The sequence below is a fragment of the Ranitomeya variabilis genome, chromosome 7, assembly GCF_051348905.1.
Source record: "Ranitomeya variabilis isolate aRanVar5 chromosome 7, aRanVar5.hap1, whole genome shotgun sequence".
NCBI lineage: Eukaryota > Metazoa > Chordata > Amphibia > Anura > Dendrobatidae > Ranitomeya > Ranitomeya variabilis.
In genome coordinates, this window is record NC_135238.1 from 206002026 (window position 1) to 206026815 (window position 24790).

General features: G+C 45.7%; 1 protein-coding gene across 2 annotated transcripts in view; it reads right to left on the bottom strand.

Annotated features, from left to right (window-relative positions):
• The window catches only part of UBR3 (ubiquitin protein ligase E3 component n-recognin 3), a 169056-nt gene that overhangs the window by 57647 nt on the left and 86619 nt on the right, over positions 1-24790 (bottom strand). For both annotated transcript variants that reach the window (XM_077272745.1, XM_077272744.1), the window contains exons 24-26: positions 19633-19721; positions 8973-9122; positions 8071-8204 (exon numbers count right to left, since the gene is read on the bottom strand). In XM_077272745.1, the coding sequence (XP_077128860.1) occupies positions 8071-8204; positions 8973-9122; positions 19633-19721 (373 nt within the window). The remainder of the gene's footprint in view (positions 1-8070; positions 8205-8972; positions 9123-19632; positions 19722-24790) is intronic.

Below are 24790 nucleotides of genomic sequence, written 5' to 3' on the forward strand. Positions count from 1 at the left end.
TTGCAGGCGTGTCTTGTTGACGCCTGATAGACGGGGAGATAGGCTGTCTTCTAACACGGAAGGACTCCTGGATGGTGAAAGAATACACCAGGCTAAATGGCCGGTGGAAACGGCCAAACTCTTCCTGTAAAAGTCAGGAAGCCTTCCTCTTACCGTTAGGAAACCCAAGATACAGTGTCCAACCTTCGGAAGGACGCCGTCCTCAAGACATACCTACTCAGAGCACTAGCTGTGTCCAGAATATGGGGACCTCATTCCATCTTGTGGAGTGGTGCCAAAAAAGATGAGGGAAGAACTATGCCCTCATGACAGTAGTAATACAATACCACCTTGGTAACTAGGGACAGGGAAGGCTTGAGGCCAACCTTGCCTTGAAGGAAATAAGAGAAAAGAGTCTGAAAAGACCCGTTAGGACCGAAGACTCGTCAGGATGAGGATACCGCCGAGAAAAAGGGGGCAACCTTCCCTAATAGAATAGATCCCAATGATCTAACGGTATGCAATAGGGAAGAACTACATGTGAAAACATCCTGCGAGGTGGTCCCTACTTGCAGTTTTGTTGCAGAAAGACGAACTGCAAGCGAACTGACGTGGTCAATGCGGATTTCCGAGGATCACTGGGGCCCTTTCTGCTTCCGAAAAGCTGTCGGAAGTGGAAACTGGTACCACGGAACAACCGGAGCATGCAGTGCGAAGGCTCCTGGATCTCAAGGCCGAACAACAAACTCCAGTACACAGGCGATCAGTCAGGACGCCATCCGAACCACAACTGTAGAGCTCCAGTGAAGGCGGGTCTGATGGAATACTTCCGGTGAAGTTCCCACTCACTTGAGGTGAAACCCTGACGGCTAAATATGTTCGCAGCCCAGAGGTCTACTCCTGGGATATGTACTGCCAAGATCACCGAGTGATAGATCTCTGCCCATGTGAGTTACTTTGGCCACGGTGCTTGAACGTGGGTACTCGCTAGATGATTGACGTATGACACAGCCGTGGCGTTGTCCAATTGAATTCGGATGGGTTGACCCGCCATAAGGAGAGGACCTACTATAGGACTACCCTTGAGATCTCCAGAGCAATGATCGGGAGAAGAGAACTGGCATTGGAAGTTACTAGTAACCATGGAACCGGGAGAAAAAACTCCGGATGAAGAAGGAGCTCAGAGACTATCGTCTGAAAGGCTGCTTGACTTGCCGAAAACTAACGGAGCGAAGGAAACTGCTTCCATTGTTGTCTCCGTTTTATTTATTTATTTATTTATTTTATTATTATTATTTATTTTTTTTTTTTTGGAACCCTCCCAGCAAATCGAATGAAATGAGGGAATGAGTGAGCAAGAGCGCGAGCTCCCTGTTGAAAAACCATGACCTTGTCTGGGGGGAGATTTACCACCCTTCTGGAGAATACTGGATCATCCTCAAAAAGGATATCTGCTGGGCTGGAAATGAGGAGTTGTCTAAGTCTAGCCACCAGCCCAGGTGAGAGGGTATCGCAAGTGATATAGACGACTTGGCGTAGTCCTGCAAGGGTGGGTAAACAGTCAGCCAAACAGGGTAGGACGACCACGCCTCTAGGTGCAAGATGACAGGCGCCATGACCCTTGCGAACACCCTGGATGGGGTAGCAAGGCCAAAGAACAAGGTCGTGACTTAAATGCTGTTCACGAATGGAAAAGCAAAGGAATCTTTGAAGAGGTTAGACATCCCGAATGTCGATGGATGCCAGAAACTGCACCTTTTTTGTTGAAGTAATGGCTGAGCGGATGAGACTCCATTCGAAGAAGAAAAAGAACCTTGTGAAAAGATTGTTAGAAGTTTGAGGTCCGGGATCGGTCCTACTTCTCGTTCCCCCTTTTAGGAACCAAGATCCCTTAGATCTAGACTGTCCTGGACAACCCTTTTACTGTTGGTCGGGGCTGCGGGAACGTACGATTCTTCGTTAGACTCCCGCTCAAAAATATGATTGACCAGTTGAACTGTCTTCAGGAAAGGGATACTGGTGTGAATCAAAATAGTTAAGGACTCCAAGCAGGAGACCGTTGCTCTAGCAATCCATGCGGCGGATAGGGAGGTTAAAGGGCTGGACCCGTAGCTGCCAAACGGAACAAACCAGATGTGCTATTTGACAGATCGTGGCATTTTTAATTGAGGACATATCGGGCAGGAATACTGGTAGGTAAACCACAGGAGATTGTACCCGGTTAATCTGCCGAGTGGCAGAATGCGCCGCTGCTTCCAGCAGGTCATTGCAGAGTTAAAAATTAGGAGCCTCGATCCACCATCCTCTTAACAAGGAAGTGGAGAGGGAACATTCGCCTACTTGCATCTTCTGTTAAATAGTGGTGATGCAGAGGGGGGTGCTCAGACGCCCGAAAAAAGGATGCCTCTGTACATCCACAGAGTTCAGGTCTCCGGGTGGACAGGACAGGTTGTCTGGCGTTAGGCCTGGACCTTCGTGTGCCCATCTGTTGATGGTGTGGGGAGACCGGCGCCCTTTAAAGTGCCTGTCGCCCTTAAAAATCAGACCAGGCATAGCGTCCCACGTAGAGGCTTCTGTCCAGTGAATCCTGGATGGCAAAAGCTCTACGAGGGAGTTTAGGCTGAGGAACTAGTTACACTGGGATAAACTGGGATCAGCGGCAGAGGGCTCCTCATTTTATGACCAGTTTCGGTTTGGTCATGGTGCCCTCAAGACCAGGGAATACTGGTCGTGTGCCTTTAAGACCAGGGAATACTGGTCGTGTGCCTTTAAGACCAGGGAATACTGGTCGTGTGCCTTTAAGACCAGGGAATACTGGTCGTGTGCCTTTAAGACCAGGGAATACTGGTCGTGTGCCTTTAAGACCAGGGAATAATGGTCGTGTGCCTTGAAGACCAGGGAATACTGGTCGTGTGCCTTTAAGAGCAGGGAATACTGGTCGTGTGCCTTTAAGACCAGGGATTACTGGTCGTGTGGCTTTAAGACCAGAGAATGCTGGTCGTGTGCCTTTAAGACCAGGGAATACTGGTCGTGTGCCTTTAAGACCAGGGAATGCTGGACGTGTGCGTTTAAGACCCGGGGATACTTACTGGTCCCGTGTCTTTAAAACCCGGGAATACTGGTCACGCGCCTTTAAGACCAGGGAATACTAGTCACGTGCCTTTAAGACCAGGGGATACTGGTCACGTACCCTTAAGACCAGGGAATACTGGTCACATGCCTTTAAGACCAGGGAATACTGGTCACGTGCCTTTAAGACCAGGGAATACTGGTCACGTGCCTTTAGACCAGGGAATACTGGTCACGTGCCTTTAAGACCAGGGAATACTGGTCACGTGCCTTTAAGACCAGAGAATACTGGTCGAGTCATGCGGGTTTAGGTAAAATCTCGCAGCGAGCGAGAAGCGCCAATTCAGGGGGCGCAGCCACAGGCACGACGTGGGCGGAGCCTCGAAACTTCCATGAATAGGCCCCAGCCGGGGCGTAAATTTCTGCAGCCGGCGTCAGTGTAGAAGTTAGGGGTGGTCACCCGTTGCTCGAGAAAATTGAGCGCTTCCGCGTCAGGAGCTAAGCGCCAGGAAAAAATGCTAAGCCGCCTTGAGGCGACACAGTGCGCTTCTGGTGTGCGGACCACACATCGGCCGAAGCCGGGAGCTAAATTATTTAGCCGGCTGGAGCGTTACCTCAGGGAGGTGGCCACAGGGAAGCCTGAGACTGCCTGTCAATATCCCGCTGCAGAAGCCCATTACTGGCAGGATCCACTTACCAACGGTGCGCGTCCCGGCATGGAGCCGCCGCGGATGTCAGGTATTGCAGCGTGGACGGTGCAGGGATAGAGAGATAAACCTCAATCCATCATCCCCTTGTTAGGGAGGTGGAGAGGAACCGTCCGCCTCCTTGCGCCATCCGCTTTCACTGTGGTGGGATAGTGGGGGCTGCCCGGACCATGGAGGGGGGCTTCTGTATATCCACGAAGTTCAGCCCATCGGGACCATGAAGCACCTTCGCCCCTGAAGGGGATTTCAACTGCGGCCTAGTCCGGCTGAAAAAGCCGGGAACTAAATTTATGGAGCCTGCCGGTGGAGCGCGTCGGCGGGCCGCGCGCCGAATGATTGCCGCTGTGTACCGGCCAGTGGCACCCCCAGGACCGCATCTTCCACGCAGTCAGCGTGAGGAAGAATGGCCCCCGAGATCTGCAGGGCGCCTCTCGTCCCAGACGAGAAGCGCCGATATAGGGGGCGGGGTTACGGCCGTGGGAGGGATCTGCCCACTGCGGCCTACTCCAGCTGAGAAGCCGGGGACTAAATTTTCGGCCTGCCTGGCGATACGCGGTGGCCGCAACGGAGCGACGCTAACCGCCGCAGTTTCCCGACTGCCGGCGCCTCTCTCCAGGGGCTCTGCCGCAAGTACCGCCAGCGCCTGCCCCATAGAGGCCACTGCGGCCTACTCCGGCTGAAAAACCGGGAACTAAATTTCCGGCCTGCCCGGCGGTGCTGGTCACGCGCTGCAGCGGCGCGGCCGCAAAGCGATCTGGAGCGCAGGAGGGGAACTCCTGATATACTCACAGTCCTGTAATGCAGGTCCCCCTGTACCTGCGCGCTCCATCCTCAACCTCTTCTCTCAATCCATCATCCCCTTGTTAGGTAGGTGGAGAGGTGGGCTCTGCCGCAAGTATGCAACGCCATGTGATGTGGGCCTTGTATGTCGGGCCACCGGAGAGGAACATTAGAGCAGGCTCTATGTGCTCGCCGTCTTGCAGGGGGAAGGGAAATCGGGACCAAAGATGGAAACCCGTTGCCCCAGTAAAAATTGGCGTGCTCCAACGTCGCAGGAGAGGGACGGGGAGGTATACTCGCCGTGCTCGCCTGTTGCTGGTTCGGGAGAGAGCGGGTCCCATAAAAAAGGATCCGTCGCCCCCTTCACTCCGTTGAATAAAAAATTTAAATTAAAATAAGAAAGTTGGGGTCTGAAAACAGACCCAAGTGCCTCCTACAGACACTAAGCAAGAACTGGTTAGCTGAGGGCCAGCAGGAGGGTGTATACTGCAGGGGAGGAGCTAACTTTCTTTGTATCACTTAGTGTCCTCCTAGTGGCAAGCAGCATAACACCCACGGTCTGTGTCCCCCAATGAGGCGTAGGAGAAAACAGATTGTATCAAAAAGACAGCGCTGGAATCAGGGTCTCGGCCTCTACATCATGCTGCTGTCAGATTACATAGCAAAAACCTGGTGACTGATTTCCTTTAAAGAAAATCGGAACCATGCTGCCATGGTGTCCAGCCATGCTTGCTTCTGGAGCGGTGACGATACCACTGTCTCCAAAATTAAAGTCGGCCTCTGTAAAAAGACTAATTGCTCCAGCGTCTGTCTATAGAAAACGTCGTCGCTACATGTCAGGTCTAGAGGATGGAACAATCTGAACCTAAATCCCCTTCGTCCAGCGCTGGTCACTGTAGTTCTCCAATTATATCGATAAGCCCCACAGCATGCACGACTATAAGGAACACAGAAGTCGGCTTTCACCAGCACAATCAAATATGTAAAGTCCATCGACAATGGAAGCCATCATGGCAAACACATAAAACTTGACCTGAGGACGTTCAGGTTCGAGCTCATTTTAAAGCCCTGAATCGCACTCTAACGATCAATATATGGCCAGACCGGCTCGTAGGAGTTTGTGGCCACATTAATCACACACAGAAGAATACATCTTTAAAAAGTCTCAGTCATCTACTGGAGGGCAGACGGGCGCAGAACGAGCACAACCGGCGTAACCATGCAGAGCGACGACCGACGTATAGGACAGTCACTGTACACCTGTAAGCCCACCCTGTACGCTCACTCAGTAAATAAATAAAATATATATATATATATATATATATATATATATATATATATATATATATATATATATATATATATATATATATATATATATATATTCATACACAAAAAAAAAAAAGAACACAGCAGCACATGTACATGAAGCTAGGCCATGTGAAAACACAGAAAAACATTAAGTTTAGATTAAACTTCTCAAAATTTTTCCAAAAAAATTTTTCTAAATTTTTTGGGGGACTTACAGTAATGGATGAAAAATGAAGGTTCTTCGTGCACAAATTGGCCAATTCATGTATGCCCATCAACCACGACAAGGTGACCTCCCTCTGATGGGTCCCTTCTCTACAGTATAAGCCACTTCTGGGCCAGCAGCCTACAATTTTGGACAAACATGTCACTACCAGGCTAAGCCTACAATTTATGGGCAGGTAGAGCTGATAACGTTATTACTGTAAGTAAAAAAAAAAAACTGTAAGAAAAATTTTTGGGGAAAATGTTGAGAAGTTTAATCTAAATTGAATGTTATTCTGTGCTGTGTTCTTTTTTGTGTACCGTATATTATGCAGTTTTCACAGCTTGCACGTGTTCACATTAGGTGGTGATAGTTTTTTTGTTATACATACATATATATATGTGATTTGCATTCATGTGGTCACATGCCGACTTGATATGCGCAGTCTTGCTCAATGCAAGTGTATTGAACGAGGTCGGACCCAGTGTAGTCAGAATGTTGCCGGAGGTGTGCAAATAGCAAGCGGCCAGCTCTCGATGCAGTCTTGTAGCTTAAGGCTGGACAACCCCTTTAAGGATTTGTTTGGTGCCTTTTGGAAAAGCTCTCAACTATTTAAAAATCACCTTACACATCTATAATAATGTGAATATAAATGGAGAGAAATGATCTCAATATGATAACATTTATACAAACAAGACAGTATTTTACCATCTGGTTTTCAGGAATCCTATTTAACAAGCTCCTTACAATGATATATGGAATAAACAAAGGTTACAGCCCATAAAATGCAAATCACATGTGCCCTTGATCAATCTGTGAATCCATCCTTTGGTCTGTGCACGTAGAGGATCAATATTGGTAGTAAACACATGTAATCTTCCACCAATTGACACTCATTTTCCGGGGGTGTTAACAGCCATTATACAAAGCGTTCTTCCAAAATCTCTTCTTGACCACGTCTAGCGAATGAGCTACTAATTGCTCAGAGTATCACACTCATAAATCTCAGCGCACCTCTACGTATGTTCAGCCGGTGATGGATGGCCGTACAGAGCCTAGAGCGACAGATCTCTTGAAATGAAACAGATGGGGAAAAACTAGCAAACTGCCTCTCACTGAGCGTGTCAGAGGTGTTCGACTAACACGGTGGTAGTGAGGAGTGGGACGAAAATCATGAGACCGATAAGCAAAAAGGAGAAATTTAAAGGGGCCGACTCATCGATGCAAGCCTTCGTCAAGCTGGAGCAGGCCCTGTGGGTTGTTGCGCTTCTGGCAACGAAGCAGTGGTTGAGCATGCACACTGCCACTCCATTCATTCTCTATGGGAGTGCTGGAGATCAGTGGTTTTCTCTATGTAATCTGACAGCAGCGTAATGTAGGTTCGGAGATCCTGATTCCAGCGATGTATTACTAATTTTACTGGGTGCAGCAGTTGCAATACAATCACTGTTTTTTCTTCTGAAGATGTAGCAAAGCTCTGAATGTTGAGCAGTGTAAAGCCCCGCCCACACCATTGATTGGCTGATTTCTATCAATATACAGTGTAAACTAAGCAGTGGTGGGAGCGAGGTTGAACCAAAAGGCACGAGACACCTTGTCCTGCAGTGATAATCTCCTGCTGATAAAACATTGATTGTTTTGAAACCGCAAAACCCAGTCCAGTAAGTGGCACATTGCTGAAATCAGGGCTTCAGCCCCTACATCATGGTGCTCTCAGATTACATAGCAAATCCCGCTGATAGATTCTCTTTAAGGACAGCCTGCCGACTACAGATTGTAATGGGTCTTCACAAGGATTTATAGTGGGACTCTACCACCATAATCCGCGTCTTGGAAACTAAATTAGCTTTCTAATAAGCCACATGACCTTATGGCCAAGTGTCAAAGGAATATGATGTCCGATGTCATAAGGAATCATTTTAGGCTAGCACGTACTACTTTTATAAAGTGTCTGACCACTCTGCTCTTTATAGACTGGAATACAAGCCAATATTTGAGACAAGGTAGCCACACACTCACATCTTTGAAATGGCGCTGTAATATGGTGAGCCTGACGTCGTGCGCTGCGCCACATGTTCCCTCCAGATAGATCTGCTCCTCTTCACTGGTTGGAAGCTTCTTTGGCTCAGACATTTTACGGCGGTGTCCCAAAACTAAAGGGAGGAAAAAAAAAGTATTATAAATACACACATATACAATTATTTAACGTCCTTAAGTTACAACAAAGGCTTCTCTAGTCTATATAAATATTGATGTATATTGCCCAAAATATGTATTTTTATTTATTTTAAATAAATGGAAATGCTTTTTAAAAAGGCATTGTCTGCCGTTCTCCGCTCTCAATGCTGCCCGAGCCCTCAGCTTGTCTTTATGAATTCTGCTCAGTCCAGACAAACATTTCACCTCCGCAGAGGATGTAGCCGTGAAGTGTTGATCACCCGTACGGCCACTGATTGACTGCAGTGGTCACTTGTCTGTCCAAACTGAGGAGGAAGTACGGAGACCAGCGGGTACCTGGAAAGTGTCCTAATGGCAGTGGTGGAAAACTGCCAAGTAATACTTATTAAAAATATTTTCGAGCGGACTGGTGATTTTGTTTTCATTTTTTTTACAGGTGGCCAGACAACCCCTTTAAGTAAATACAATTATTTGTTGATAGGAGATAAACTCTAGTCCCCGGTAAACAAAATACTTCGTTAAGGAGTCCAAACATGGCTTTTCTGATCCGCTACAAGGACTGGATAGATGGAGAATCTTTGCTGTGCAAGTATTAACACTTCTCTCCAAAAAAAGAAGGTTAAAAAACAAGCAAAAACGAGACAGAAAGCAAAAAAGTAACATTCCTTAAAAAGGACACAAAGTACGTAATTCAGGACATTAAGAACTGGCCCTTTAGGATTTGTAGAGAGGACGTCCCTTACCAGATGTTGCCTGCAACAAGACCACCAGCCCGATGGGACGGTCCTCCGTGGACGGCCCACTCTGGCCACATATCACACAGTCGTACGTAGGTTCGGACACTTGCTGTTCCGATGACGCTATCTCCATAGCAACGTCAGACTCCGGAGATTCTGTTAAAAAAGAATACTTAAAGTGAATGAAAAAAAATTACCTGACATCTATTGTATGCAGAAAAAATAAAAATAATACAAAGAAATAATAAAAACCCTATGGAACTAGAATCACTCACACAATTGTAAGTTCACCATAGAGTCAGGAAAAGGAAAGATTCATACAGGAAACAGAGACATCATGTGACCGACACAAAGCCTAACACCCCCTGCAACTATGATGGACTCCGCTGTGTTTTCCCATAAGGGATGTCTTTTAACGACGGCACATAGAGAAAGGATGGAGCCAGCGTCGGACTGGAGCACCTTGGGCCCACCAGAGAAAATCATTCTTGGGGCCCACTATGTAGCTACATAGAAATAGATACAAGACCACCAATTGTGCGGTAAAAAGCGCTAATATCAGGGTATAATATAAGGTAGTTCACGTCTTAATTATGTAGCAAGGGTTGGGGTAGCCCCCTCATAGAATATAATTTAGCCCCCTCATAAAATATAATGCAACCCCCTCAGGTATGACGCAGTCCCCACTATAGAATATAATGTAGCACCCCCATAGGGTATAATGCAGCCCCCCTCATATAGTATAATGCAACCCATCACAGAATATAATGTAGTCCCCTGAGAGAATGCAGTTCCACCACAGAATATAATGCAGCCCCCCATAGAGTATACTGTAGCCCCCTCATATAGTATGATGTAGCCCCCATAATATAATGTAGTCCCGAGAGAATAATGCAGCCCCACCACAGAATATAATGCAGCCCCCCACAGAGTATACTGTAACCCCTCATATAGTATGATGTAGCCCCCCATAATATAATGTAGTACCCTGAGTATAATGCAGTCCCCCCACAGAATATAATGTAGCCCCCCAGGGCCGTATTTAGAGTTTCTGCTGCCCTAGGCACTTTTAGTGCTGCCTCCCCCTTTGGTGAGTATGACACTATCGGCAGTGACTTTGGCAAGAATCGCTGATGTGAAAGTCGCCTTTTGCAGCAGGTCGGGCAGTTTTTCTGCATCTGCCGCGTAACGGATCACTTACGGCAACACTGCGTTCGGCCTCATTCATTCCCTATGGGATTTGCGGCACTTGCCATGATCTGGCAGATGCGGTACCATACCTCCCAACTTTTGAAGAAGGTATAAAGTTTGCGGCACACGTAGTGCACCACGGCAAATTTTAGGCCACGCCTCTGACCACACCCATTTCACAACTAGTCACACCCATATCCACGTCCCAACCACAGCCATTTAGCACTGCTGATCACACTGTTTTATATACAATAATTATAAACAAAAAAAAATATGGCCACACAGTGCTCCATACTGTATAATGGCCACACATGATACTCAATACTGTATAACGGCCACCACACATGATGCCCTATACTGTATAATGGCCACACACAGTTCTCCATACTGTATAATGGCTGCACACAGTTCTCCATACTGTATAATGGCCACACATGATGCTCAATACTGTATAATGGTCACACATGATGCTCCATAGTGTATAATGGCCACACATGATGCTCCATAATGTATAATGGCCACACAGTGCTCCATACTGTATAATGGCCACACACAGTGCTCCATACTGTATAACGGCCACACACAGTTCTCCATACTGTATAATGATCCCACACGATGCTCAATACTGTATAATGGCCACAAATGATGCTCCATACTGTATAAGGCCACACATGATGCTCCATACTGTATAATGTCCATTGGTCACACATGATGCTCCATACTGTATAATGGCCACACATGATGCTCAATACTGTATAATGGCCACACACAGTTCTCCATACTGTATAATGATCCCACATGATGCTCAATACTGCATAATGACCCCCCCTCCTGTATTCATGGCTCATCTCCCTCCCATCCCATATGCATGGCTCATATCCCCCCCCTGTATGCATGGCTCATATTCTCCCCCTGTATGCATGGCTCATATTTCCCCCCCCCTGTATGCATGGCTCATATTTCCCCCCCCCTGTATGCATGGCTCATGTTCCCCCCCCCTGCATGCATGGCTCATGTTCCCCCCCCTGTATGCATGGCTCATGTTCCCCCCCCCTGTATGCATGGCTCATGTTCCCCCCCCCTGTATGCATGGCTCATGTTCCCCCCCCCTGTATGCATGGCTCATATTCCCCCCCTGTATGCATGACTCATATTCCCCCCCTCCTGTATGCATGGCTCATATCCCCCCCCATATGCATGGCTCATATTCCCCCCTCCTGTATGCATGGCTCATATTCCCCCTCCTGTATGCATGGCTCATATTCCCCCCCCGTATGCATGGCTCATATTCCCCCTCCTGTATGCATGGCTCATATCCCCCCCCGTATGCATGGCTCATATCCCCCCCGTATGCATGGCTCATATTCCCCCCCCTGTATGCATGGCTCATATTCCCCCCCTGTATGCATGGCTCATATCCCCTTTCCCCCCCGTATGCATGGCTTATCTCTCCACCCCCCCTGCTCCCGCTCCTGCTCCCATCTTGCATGGCGCGCCGGCTTATGTCCTCCTTCATCCCCCCGTCCCCCATACTCACCTGTCCCACACCAGGCGGCCGTGCTGACATCCCTCTGGCTCTGTCCCGACTCCCGGCGCAGCACCTTCTTCCTGCGTGAGCGGTCATGTGATACCCCTGGAGCAGTGGGGGCCCTAGGCGGCTGCTGGCCAGTATGCCAGCAGGTGTCAGTGCCTTGGCCCACCGGAGAATCCTCCGGTTCTCCGGTGGGCCAGTCCGAGCCTGAGTGGAGCAGTGGTTAAGAGTCCGACCTTCCACTCAATTGGAGCAGAAGGTCCATGCCCCTGTTCTGCCAATTTTAAGGAGTTTGTCTTCGAGATGACCCCATTTATATTTTGCAGCTGCGAACGGAGACCATCAGATCAACTCCAGAGTCTGCTTAAGCTTTCTGAAGGTCTTTTGCAGTCAAGCAAGGTTACCGATTTGCCTCTCTAGCAATCCTACGAGCAGCTCTCACAAATTTTGCTTGGTCTTCCAGACCTTATCTTGACCTCCACTGTTCCTGGTAACTGCCATTTCTTAATTACATTTCAAACCGAGGAAAGAGCAACTTGAAAACGCTTTGCTATCTTCTTGCAGCCTTCTCCTGGATTGTTGGCCTCCACCATTTTCATTTTCTAGTGCTAGGTAGCTGCTTAGAAGAATCCATGGCTGCTGTATTTTTGGCACAAGGTTAGAGAGGAGGCTGCTTTGTTATAAAGCTGGGAAATTTGCATCACCTGGCCTTTCGCAATGATGATAGTGAACAAGCAATAACCCCAACAGGCTAATTAAGGTTAAAAACCTTGGTCAAAATTATCCAAGCACACAAATCTGCAAGGGTGCCCAAGCTTTTCCATCAGTCCATTTTATTTTTGGTAAATTTTAAAATGTATTTTATATAATATATATTTTTTTTCTTTTTCCTACAATACAAAGGAAATGTGTCATCTTTAACGCGAGGCCTTTAAGAGATCATTTAATCTTTAACTTACTTAAATGTTCACAACAGTAATTTTGACAGGGGTGCACAAACATTTCCAAGCCACTGTACATACATACAGCAGGTAGAATAAGTACTGAACATCACTAGTGATGAGCGAGTATACTCGTTGCTCGGGTTTTCCTGAGCACGCTCGGGTGACCTCCAAGTATTTATGACTGCTCGGAGATTTAGTTTTTCTTGCCGCAGCTGGATGATTTGCGATTGCTAGACAGCTTGATTACATGTGGGGATTCCCTAGCAACCAGGCAACCCCCACATGTAATCAAGCTGGCTATCAGCCGTAAATCATCCAGCTGCGGCAAGGAAAACAATCTCCGAGCAGTCACAAATACTCGGAGACCACCCGAGCGTGCTTGGGACTCACTCATTACTAAACACCACCAATGTTCTAAATTATCAATTTCTAAAGGTGTTATTGACATGAAATTCTCACCAGATGCCGGTAACAACCCATCCAATCCACACAGGCAAAGAAATCAAACAATAGATCTCCATAAATGAAGTTATGGGTAATAGTGATAAATGACAGGGAAAAGTATTAAACACGCTTACTGAAATTTCACACTTCGTACAAAAGTCTGTTGGTGATGACAGCTTCAAGACACCTCCTGTGTGGAGAAACTAGTCGCAGGCATTGCTCAGGTGTGATTTTGACCCATTTGTCCACACAACTGCTCATCAAACCCTGAAGCTTCCATGGGGACCTTCTATGAACTCTGAGCTTTAGTTCCTTCCATACATTTTCCATAGGATTTAGGTCCGGTGATTAGTTCGGCCATTCTAGCAGCTTTATTTTCTCTCTCTGAAACTAATTGAGTTTCCTTGGCTGTGTGTTTGGGATCATTATTTTGCTGAAATGTCCACCCTTGTTACATCATATTGGTAGACGTACAAAGATATTCTTGAAGAAAAATCTGCTGCCATTTGTCCATGCATCATTCCTTCAATTATATGAAGTTTTTCAGTGATGTATGCTGAAAAACAGCCCCACACCATGATGTTCTCACTTCCAAACTTCACTGTTGGTATGGTGTCTTTGGGGTGATATGCAGTGCCTTTTGGCCTCCAAACATGGTATGTATTATGGCATCCAAACAGTTCAATTTTAGTCTTATGTGACCAGACTATATCCCAGTATTTCACAGGCTTGTCCAAATGTTGTTGAACAAACTTTAAAAACGAACTTGAACATGCTTTTTGCGCGGCAATTGAGTCTTGCATGGTGAGCGTGCATAAAGGCCATGGAGGTTGAGTTTTCTTTGAAACAATTGTACCTGCTGATTTAAGGTCTTTCTGTAGCTCTCCGCAGGTGGTCCTTGCCTCTTGGACAACTCTTGTGAGATTTTAGACAGGGGAGTAAAAAGAATCGTCAGGAGGAACAACTGGTCATAGCAGGTTTATGGTGAAATTAAGTTCTGTCCATTTCTGGATTATGACCCCAACAGTGCACACTTGAACCTTCAGTAGTTAAAAAATTATTCTGTAACCAATGCCATCAATAAGTTGCGCAACAATAAGGTTGCTCAGGTCTTGAGAGAGCTCACTGGTTTTACTGGTCATCAGATGTTTCTTGTGTGGCTCTTTGGTTAAGAGACACCTTTTACCTTTTTATAGGCCATCAGTTAAACCAGGTGATATTTTTCACTACATGTCAGGATTGCTTTGTAGCAATTACAGATGGTGTCATGACTTTCCATGGCATGTTGAAATCGGACATGCCCCATCTGAGAACTGTAGCTCTGCTCTTAAAAAGAAAAAAAGCTGAGTTTCTGTCTTGGGGAGTGTGTGGGTCTGTGCTGCTCCAGATCCATTCACGGTTTCCATCCATCTGCAAATTGGTGGGGGTGTCTGGTGCAAAACCCCAATTTATCTGACACTGATGATCTTAGGATAGTGGAAAAAGACAGGTGTACAAGACACACACCACCTGCCAATATCTAACAGGAGTGCAGCAAAGATAGGCCATCAATATAATTTGCTCCGACAACCACTTTCAAGTTTGCAAGAAAAACGTTGAAGGCTTGTGTGAACATAACCCAACAATGATATTCTGAAGAATCAGAGAAGGACTTGGTGCCCATTGACACTGCCCGACCCCTGATGAAGAAGCAAAACGTTCAATTTGTTGGGCAAAATGATTTTTAAAAGGTTGCCTGAAAACAAATTTCGTTGTCCTGTGCTGCCGAGAACATGATGCACAAAAGTGCAATGGGTGGTTGTGTAACGACAGCGGTTGGCCGGTCTAAATGAATTTTTACAGCATTATAAACATCGCCATTAGAGATGAGGGAACCTGAGAATGAGCGAGAGGGTGCGGGAGCGAACAAGTGAGTTTTTTCCCCAGATTGGGTCTCCATTGTTTTTTACAGTTCTGCTACACTTTTGGTACCCGGACCTTTGGACTTAAGTTCAGGTCAGGTGGCATATATCACATTTATTTTTTATTTTATTTCCTATATAAAAGGGCAGAGCCACATTTACAAAGTTGCTGGCTCCTTTAGTAGTGACAGATCAGTTAATAATACAACACACAGTTTATTTCCGATCTATACAGAGCTGGCGGCCGACAAAAACAATAGGTGGCGGCTCTGAGCACCGCGCATTATTGACCTCAGCGGTTATAATGTGAAGCGTATGGTTATGCTGTCACAATGAAGGGGGAAAAAAAGTCCAGCGATTGTAACAAGCGAGAGAGAAATAATGTGTTGTCACGCCGGGGTGACTGCTCGATGACGCAGATTTCCGTGCACTACATTATCTGCTGATAACGGCTCTAACCCTCCATATAGAGGATCAGAGTTTCTCCGTGTTTAGAGGAATCTTGGGTTATTTCCAGTCCCATTCAGCAATCTCTCATGTGGCGGGCAATTTTTCACCCACTTCGACTTATAATATAAATATAACTTTCCTGCTTGGCAGAGATTCCTCAGAAAAACCAATGAATACAGAACAGCAAGTGGAAGAAATCACACCGGGGCCGACATAAAGCAACGCTGCGGCCGAGTCGCTTTCTATGTGCACGATCTGCATATCCTGGAACAAAAAAGGTGGATGGAAACATTTTATTTTTAGTAGGATTTTGTTTTTTCCTTTTCTTTTTAATTTATCCTTCCTAAGTAATAAAATACAAAGGATCACTCTATGGAAGCCATGGTCAGGGAAAACAAAATAGAGCGCTGATCCACTTCAAGGGTTATTTCCATTTTCTCAGACTGATATTGTTGGAAAGAGTTTGTAAAATAAATAATGATGAGCCCTTCTGTAATTTATTACTTATTAAAATTTGCAGGCATCCTTAAGATATTAACACTTGTTTACATCTCGTTATCTAGGAGACCGACCACCTCTGCTGTCGAGGCAGTAATTCCTGCTCTGGAGCTGGCCAGGATTACGAGATAAGAGGGCTAGGCATCTCTTAATTAGGGCTTTTTAGGCAAGTTTTTTTGGGGGACCTCAGATGGACAGGACAGATGCGAATTGTAGTCAATGTGCTAATGCACACAGACATTTTTTAGGGTAAAAAACAATCTCTGCATGCACTTAAAGTCAGTTTTGCAGACCAGAGTGGTGTATGTAATAAAAGGAAGTTTCTGCACCCATCAGTAAACAATTGTCCTGTTTTTTTTTTTTTTTTTTTTTTTTTTTATACGGCCATCTGAATTCCGCCTTAAAAGTGTTTTCTCAAGTTACACCTTCAGGAGTGGACCGCTCTCTGTCTCTGGCATGCTGGTGCACTCCTGAAGACTGACAGTGCAAACCAACACCATGGTCACACCAATTCATGTGTACCCGGCAGCCACGATAAGGCGATTCTCGCTGCCAGGACCTAATGCCAATCCTATATAGACTTCAGTCTAAGGGTACCGTCACACAGTGCCACTTTCATCTCTACGACGGCACGATCCGTGACGTCGCAGCGTCGTATGATTATCGCTCCAGCGTCGTAGACTGCGGTCACACTTTGCAATCACAGCGCTGGAGCGATGCCGAAGTCCCCGGGTAACCAGGGTAAACATCGGGTTACTAAGCGCAGGGCCGCGCTTAGTAACCCGATGTTTACCCTGGTTACCAGCGTAAACGTAAAAAAACAAACAGTACATACTTACATTCCGGTGTCTGTCCCCCGGCGTTCTGCTTCTCTGCACTGTGTAAGCACCATATCCGGAAAGCAGAGCGGTGACGTCACCGCTGTGCTCGCTTTCCGGCCGGCAGGCGCTCACAGTGCAGAGAAGCTGAGACGCCGGGGGACAGACACCGGAATGTAAGTATGTACTGTTTGTTTTTTTTACGTTTACGCTGGTAACCAGGGTAAACATCGGGTTACTAAGCGCGGCCCTGCGCTTAGTTACCCGATGTTTACCCTGGTTACAAGGGAACGCATCGCTGGATCGCTGTCACACACAACGATCCAGCGATGTCAGCGGGTGATCAAGCGACGAAAGAAAGTTCCAAACGATCTGCTACGACGTACGATTCTCAGCGTGGTGTCTGATCGCAGTAGCGTGTCAGAGACAGCGATATCGTAACGATATCCCTAGAACGTCACGAATCGTGCCGTCGTAGCGATGAAAATTTCACTGTGTGACGGTACCCTTAGAGAGGATTCACATTAGATTCCCATAGAGATTTACACTTCAGTCTAAGAGAGGATTGGCATTAGGTCCTGGCAACGAGAATCACCTTATCGTGGCTGCCGGGAACACATGAATTGGCCAATTTATGCGCTAAGCAATGTAAATTTTTCATATTTCTAGTCCAGTAATGCAATTTAATTTTCATGTTTTAGCGTTAGAGCGCCGCTTTTTGTTTGAATGTATAAGAGTTGGCGACTCTAGGTAAGCACCTATTCAGACCTATTTATGTTTGGATGTGACGGTCAGTCTTTTGTTATTTATCTCTAACAGCAATCTTGAGCAAACAAGCTGTAAAGAGTCTACTGGCGTCACTCCGAGGTGGAATTCTATGGGGGGATTTCCTGTTTGTTCGGCAATCTCTGCATGTGCTGAGGCTGTCAAACAGCCACGAAACATGCAGCCGTGAGGACTCGGACATATTTTTAAAGCACTCGGTTAGCACCTGAGCATGCTCAGACAACACCTTATCAGAGTACGCTCCATCATCACTAAATGGAACCTTAGGAGGGATCTTTTAATAGTGGAGGAAGTTGTAATAAGTCATACAACGCGATTCACCTCTGGCAGAACTCCAAGACCACAGATGGCGCTGCTCTCTCTGCCCCTCTCCCAGCATGCAGGTTAGCAAACAGACTGAAAATGGAAGCTTTTTAAAAGGGTCTCGTATAGATGAGCACATCACCAGTTCCTTTGATTTCCCTGAGATATAGGCCGTCACCAGAGGTCTCGTTCTCCACTCCATATGTTGAATACACAAGCACAGCAGGCGTGCACATGTTAGGGAAGGCGAGTGTGTCTGGTAGAGTACGGGCAGATTTGAAGACCAATATAGGAGTGGTCCTAACAAGGTGTGAATGTAGCCTTATCCCCGTTACCACTTCATTAACAAATCGTCAACCAATCAGCTGCAGGTCATAAGTAGATGAGTTTATCATACAGTATAACTGTCTATGAGCTCAACACAAATTTAATGCCATTTTCCCTTTTTATTCTTCCTGTGAAGACCAACATTAAGTTGATTTTTTTTTCTTGTCGCGGCATGATACAGTCACGCGTATAAAGTTTTACAAAGTGGGTTAAATACTGATACTCAACATCATGATGTATCAGCGGGTTTTTCCCATCTTAAAAAACCTTTGTCCATAACGGAGTTACTCATTGAGCCTTTGCCGCTGCTCCCGATGTCTGTTATTGTCTGCAGCTCTGAAGTCACTGATTGTCTGCAGCGCTGTTGATGTGACATCAGTGCTGCAGTTTGTATCAGATAACAGGAGCAGTGGCAGAGATTCAGCGCTGGACTCAGGAAGGGTGAGTAAAGGAAAGATAGATTGTTTCTTTAAAAAGAAATTGCAGCCGAGATGGGACAGGTGTATTCTGGAAATAAAACCCACTATTTAACCAAATCTAGCAAATATTCATTGTACGACAGATCACTGAACATTCTAAAATCTAAAACTAAAATATTCCAAATCCGCGAAACAACCAAAGCCATAAAACACAATCTGCAATAAATTGGTGTAATATTAAAAGAGAAGGGGCGCCCCGCTGCGCAGATAATCGTTTTTTCCCTCTTAGTTGATGATCTCCATTCTCCATGGTGCCTCCGTGTAGTTGAGGTCGCACGGCTTGTTTGACGGGGGTTGCGCCGTGCTAAGTAAAACTGTTCCCCGATACGCCCCAAGGCTCCATTTTCCTTTGCAAAACATTTTATGTCAAGAAAATTCCCCTAGCATCCGAGGAGCTATTAGCAGACTAATATATCTTGCCGGTGCCCAGCAAGACGATTCTCAAAAGACCGGCAAAATCTAATTTATTTTCCTAAACGGTTTCAATAAATGACAAGTGTTCAGAATTTTGTGTAAAAAAACAAACAAACAAACAAAAAAACGGAGCTCGTTCCCGGCAGTAAGTTTGCTGAATAACAGAGCGTGGTCCTGCAGAGAAACAGCTTTGGGTTTAGGATGGATCCAAAACGATGCTTCCGAATTTACAAGGACGGGCGCGAAGTTTGCAATTTAAGCCGTTTTCTTTGGTATTACATTTATGGAACAACGATCCTGCGATTCACTTCCGCCCATACTAGTAACGTGGCCTGGGTATAATGCACATCTCTATGCTGTCTGCACAGTGTGACACGCTGCCATAATCTGATGAATTGACTCGGCTGGAAGGTACAAAAGCTGTTGCAGCAATTAAATCGGAAAAATTAATCTCGCAATTTACTAGTATTAACTGCAAAACATATCTGGCTTAAGGTGAAAAGTAATGATGAACACAAGCGAGACTGTGCTGCGGAGGGAAAGACGTCACATGCCAAGACCAACCGGTCATAAATCTTACCAACATCCATTGCAGTTTCCATAAAGCTTTTCTGTCTCGAAGCAAATTCGGCCAGTAACTTCTGCTGCCTCTCTCGAGCCTTCTGACGTCTGCGGTACAAAAGCAAAATTTAGGCGTAGAAATCTATGCAAATGACGTGTTTTTAATCATTTGCTGCCCTAAAAGCAACTTTCTAACTCATTACTACAATTTTACTACCATTTTTCGGCTGCATTTCCTAGGTCTTTGTCTAGCTTAGGGCTCTGCGCAAAAAAAATAAAAAAATGTTACAAATCCAAAGTCCCTACTCCGTTCTGACTCGCTCTGCTCTCCTCCTTCCTTCTTTTATTGTTAGGAACAGCAGCAGGGGGGCGTTGCACAAAAGATCTGCAGCTTAGAGGGGAGAAAGCATTTAATGCTTTATGGAGAGCAGAGAAATAAAAAGGCTATAGAAGAGAGAAAAGCAGATAGAGAGTAAGGGCATAGTATTCGGAGCTGTGAGGATACAGGAAATAAGGTGAAGACCGCAGCACATTAGATTCACACAGAACATCCAGCATGTATCACTAGGAGAAACACTCCAACAAAAGAAATATCTACATACTGGATCAATCGTAAGCATTTCCATATCAGGGGTGACCAAGACACTGGAGGTGGGGATACATGTGTGGTGTACTCAATCTACCCTAAGATATATGCACATAACTACTTTTTCTTTTGTCTCTGTGAGTTTGCTTCATCTGCATTTGGAGTGCACTGGCACTAGTCCACATTGTGAGCTTGCATTATCTGCATTTGGAGTGCACTGGCACTATTCTGTATATACTGCGTGTTGGCACATACAATTTTTATGCTCATGCACTTTCTTTGGAAATCTCACACTTTGAATTCTTATTAATCGGGTATTTGTGGTTTTTCTACTGTTGGTATCATGATCCTTACCTACTACTATACTGATAATTGGGCTTCACCATCCATTTTTTATTGATCGTGTTTTGGTATTCTGTTGTTGGGATCATGGTATCTATTAATATGTGAGCAGGAGTTTAGGGTATTTATGTCTATTGAGACTATACCTTGCATATATTTTTCCTATTCAAGTTTTTATTCCTGTCTTTTGCACATGTGCTAATAAAATTGTATACGTATCTCAGAAACCTCACCATTTTGAACAAATCCATTTTTCTAAATCAATTTATTTATACATGAGGAATAAAAGAGGAGGAGCAGCTCAAATTTCTATAAAAAAAATGATGTTTCTGATCTGTTAATTTAAGGGAAACACAGAGATTTAGTAATTTTTACACCAAAAGATACAGGCTGCATTTACAGGTCTGTTTTCATGGTCCAGCGTGGCTTTATAATTTTGACATTCATTTTAAATCTGAAAATAAATAGCTTTGGGGCAACATAGTCACTTAAAAAAGCTGAATGACAAATAATTACACCCAGGTACTCTTCCCACTATACTGACTAGTGCATAAACATATAAGAAATCCCTCTACTCCAAACTACATGAATGTTAAAAGGAGTTTTCCGATTTCAGAAAAATGTGTTTCCTCTAGCTGCAGTTTGCCAAAAAAAAAAACACAAAAAAACCTAATCCTTTACTCATCCTCCCCAGGTCCAGTATGTCATCTCCACCGCTGCCCAGGATGTCTGTTATTGCCTGCAGTGCTGACATCACGTCGGCCACACTGCAGCCAATCAGTGAGTTCAGTGGCTCTGGTAGAGTTCAGGGCTATGGAGTCGGAGTCCATTTTGGTGGAGTCTGAGTCGTGGAAATTGAGGAGTCGGAGTCGGATGTTTGGCTTACCGACTCCACAGCCCTGGTAGAGTTGGTGTCAAAAACTGAGCTCGCCGACTGGCTACAGCACTGTCCATGTGACGTCAGCGCTGTGGACAACTATAGACAGCAATAATGATGGTAGACTGAGTGCTGGACTTGGGGAGGATGAGTAAAGCACACATTGTTTTTTTTTCTTATATTAAATAATCTGCAGCTGGGGAAGAGGGGTTTTCCAAACCTAGAAAACACCTTTAAAATAATCAAAATCGTGCTATAAAGCCAATGCTAACGGATCCACTAATATAATCCATCGGAAGCTCCTGATAGATTTGCAATCGTAAAAGTAAAGATCAATGCAGCATAAAGTACGTTTATTCCACAATATAAGAGTGCGGTATATTAATTACATGCACAGTGTATGATCGGCTGTAAATTACACCGTAATCAGAAGGGATATTGCAAATATAAAACGTTTTATGTAGAGTGAGATTACTTGCAAACAGCAACAACATTAATAATAGAAATGTACCAAAATGCCGCCATATAAATTAACAGCATAATAAACTGACGCATTAAAGAAGGAGTCTGCTCTGCGGACCGATCTATTACAGAGAACATCTGTATTCACCATTTACAATTCTGGATCACAGACTGTGCTGCGCAGCTCCTCCTTGACATTTATGAATAAATTGACAAATGGGTGTTACCAGTAGGGGTGTGTGTTCCTATGCATTTTAACATTGTCCAATCAGTGCAGACAATATCATTTTTCCTTCCCATAAATCTCTAGGAGGAATAAAAGAGGAACCATTAAGTTCTAAGGGAATTATTCGTTTCTGGGGAATAGAAGCGTATACTAAAATTATCAGGATAGAAAGGAACCATTCACACACAGATCGGAAATTAAGGCAGGTTTTTCCCATATGCCGTATTAGGGTGTATGGCGGCAGAGGGGAGCGGGCGCTCATCTATTAGCCAGATTAGGTAGTCTCTCAAGCTGCAAACTTTGGACGTAGGCCATTCATATAATATATGGACATCCATATATCTGACTAGACACCGGGTAATACTGCAATGCACAGAAAACAAAACAAAAACAGTTATGGGGAAAAATCTTACCCTGGCAAAAACAGCTAGCGGTCAGGGGTCTTGGAGTATGGAACCCTTTTTATTGGTCAGGGGTCTCGGAGTATGACACCATTTTTATTTGTCAGGGGTCTCGGAGGCTGGAACCCTTTTTACTGGTCAGGGGTCTCGGAGGCTAGAACCTTTTTACTGGTCAGGGGTCTCGGAGGCTAGAACCTTTTTACTGGTCAGGGGAATTGGAGCATGGAACCCTTTTTATTGGTCAGGGGAATCGGAGCATGGAACCCTTTTTATTGGTCAGGGGTCTCGGAGTATGGAACCCTTTTTATTGGTCAGGGGTCTCGGAGTATGGAACCCTTTTTATTGGTCAGGGGTCTCGGACTATGGAACCATTTTTATTGGTCAGGGGTCTCTGAGGCTGGAACCCTTTTTACTGGTCAGGGGTCTCGGAGGCTGGAACCCTTTTTACTGGTCAGGGGTCTCGGAGGCTAGAACCCTTTTTACTGGTCAGGGGTCTCGGAGGCTGGAACCCTTTTTATTGGTCAGGGGTCTCGGAGCATGGAACCATTTTTATTGGTCACGGGTCTCTGAGGCTGGAACCCTTATTACTGGTGAGGGGTATCGGAGGCTGGAACCCTTTTTATTGGTCAGGGGAATCGGAGCATGGAACCCTTTTTACTGGTCAGGGGTCTCGGAGGCTAGAACCCTTTTTACTGGTCAGGGGTCTCGGAGGCTGGAACCCTTTTTATTGGTCAGGGGTCTCGGAGGCTGGAACCCTTTTTATTGGTCAGGGGTCTCGGAGCATGGAACCATTTTTATTGGTCACGGGTCTCTGAGGCTGGAACCCTTATTACTGGTGAGGGGTATCGGAGGCTGGAACCCTTTTTATTGGTCAGGGGTCTCGGAGCATGGAACCCTTTTTATTGGTCAGGGGTCTCGGAGCATGGAACCCTTTTTATTTGTCAGGGGTCTCAGAGGCTGGAACCCTTTTTATTGGTCAGGGGTCTCGGAGTATGGAACCACTTTTATTGGTCAGGGGTCTCTGAGGCTGGAACCCTTAAGCAATCAGCTGATCACCATTGCTAGTTCCTATATCAAACAATGTTGTCTGCGATGAGACCACCCCTTTAATAGAGCCCTGGCTCCAAAACATCGTAAGGTAGTATGACAGATTTCTGGAGGTCAAGTTTTCTTGTCTGATAACTATGCATAAATATATCAGTTCCCTCCAATCACCTGTTGGAGGTGGCCATATGTAAGCAATGTACAGTGCAGTGGCCGCTGCCGGGTACTGGAGTTCAACTCATTCTCTTAAACAGGGTTTTTCACCAGGCTTTTGCTACCTAATGTGAAAGCAGCATTCCAGCGGTGTGTCCCTTATTGGGCTGCTTGCTGTAGATTTGATAAAATCCCCGATGAGCTCTGATTAAGCCCGCCCCCACCACTGATTGACAGCTTTCTGCCTATGCACACTGTATGTCCAGTGGTGGCCACTACAGGTACAAGACTGAGCTGTTCTAGCTTCTGTCAATGTCCACAATCAGCTACCATCGGAGTTAACAACAGTCGACCAGCGCGGGTGCCGTTTGTTGGGACTCCCATTGATCTGATGATCTGTCCCGAAGGATAAGTCAGGACATCCCTTTGACATGATGACCTTTCCTGAACAAGTCAGGACCTCCCTTTGACATGATGACCTCTCCTGAAGGATAAGTCAGGACATCCCTTTGACACAATGACCTCTCCTGCTCTCCTGAAGGATAAGTCAGGACATCCCTTTGACATGATGACCTCTCCTGAAGGATAAGTCAGGACATCCCTTTGACAGGATGACCTCTCCTGCTCTCCTGAAGGATAAGTCAGGACATCCCTTTGACAGGATGACCTCTCCTGCTCTCCTGAAGGATAAGTCAGGACATCCCTTTGACATGATGACCTCTCCTGAAGGATAAGTCAGGACATCCGTTTGACAGGATGACCTTTCCTGAATAAGGCAGGACATCCCTTTGATATAATGACCTCTCCTGTAGGATAAGTCAGGACATCACTTTGACACGATCTCTACTGAAGGATACGTCAGGACATCCCTTTGACAGGATGACCTCTCCTGAAGGATAAGTCAGGACATCCCTTTGACAGGATGACCTCTCCTGAAGGATACGTCAGGACATCCCTTTGACAGGATGACCTCTCCTGAAGGATACGTCAGGACATCCCTTTGACATGATGACCATTCCTGAAGGAGAAGTCAGGACATCCCTTTGGCATGATGACCTCTCCTTAAGGATAAGTCATGACATCCCT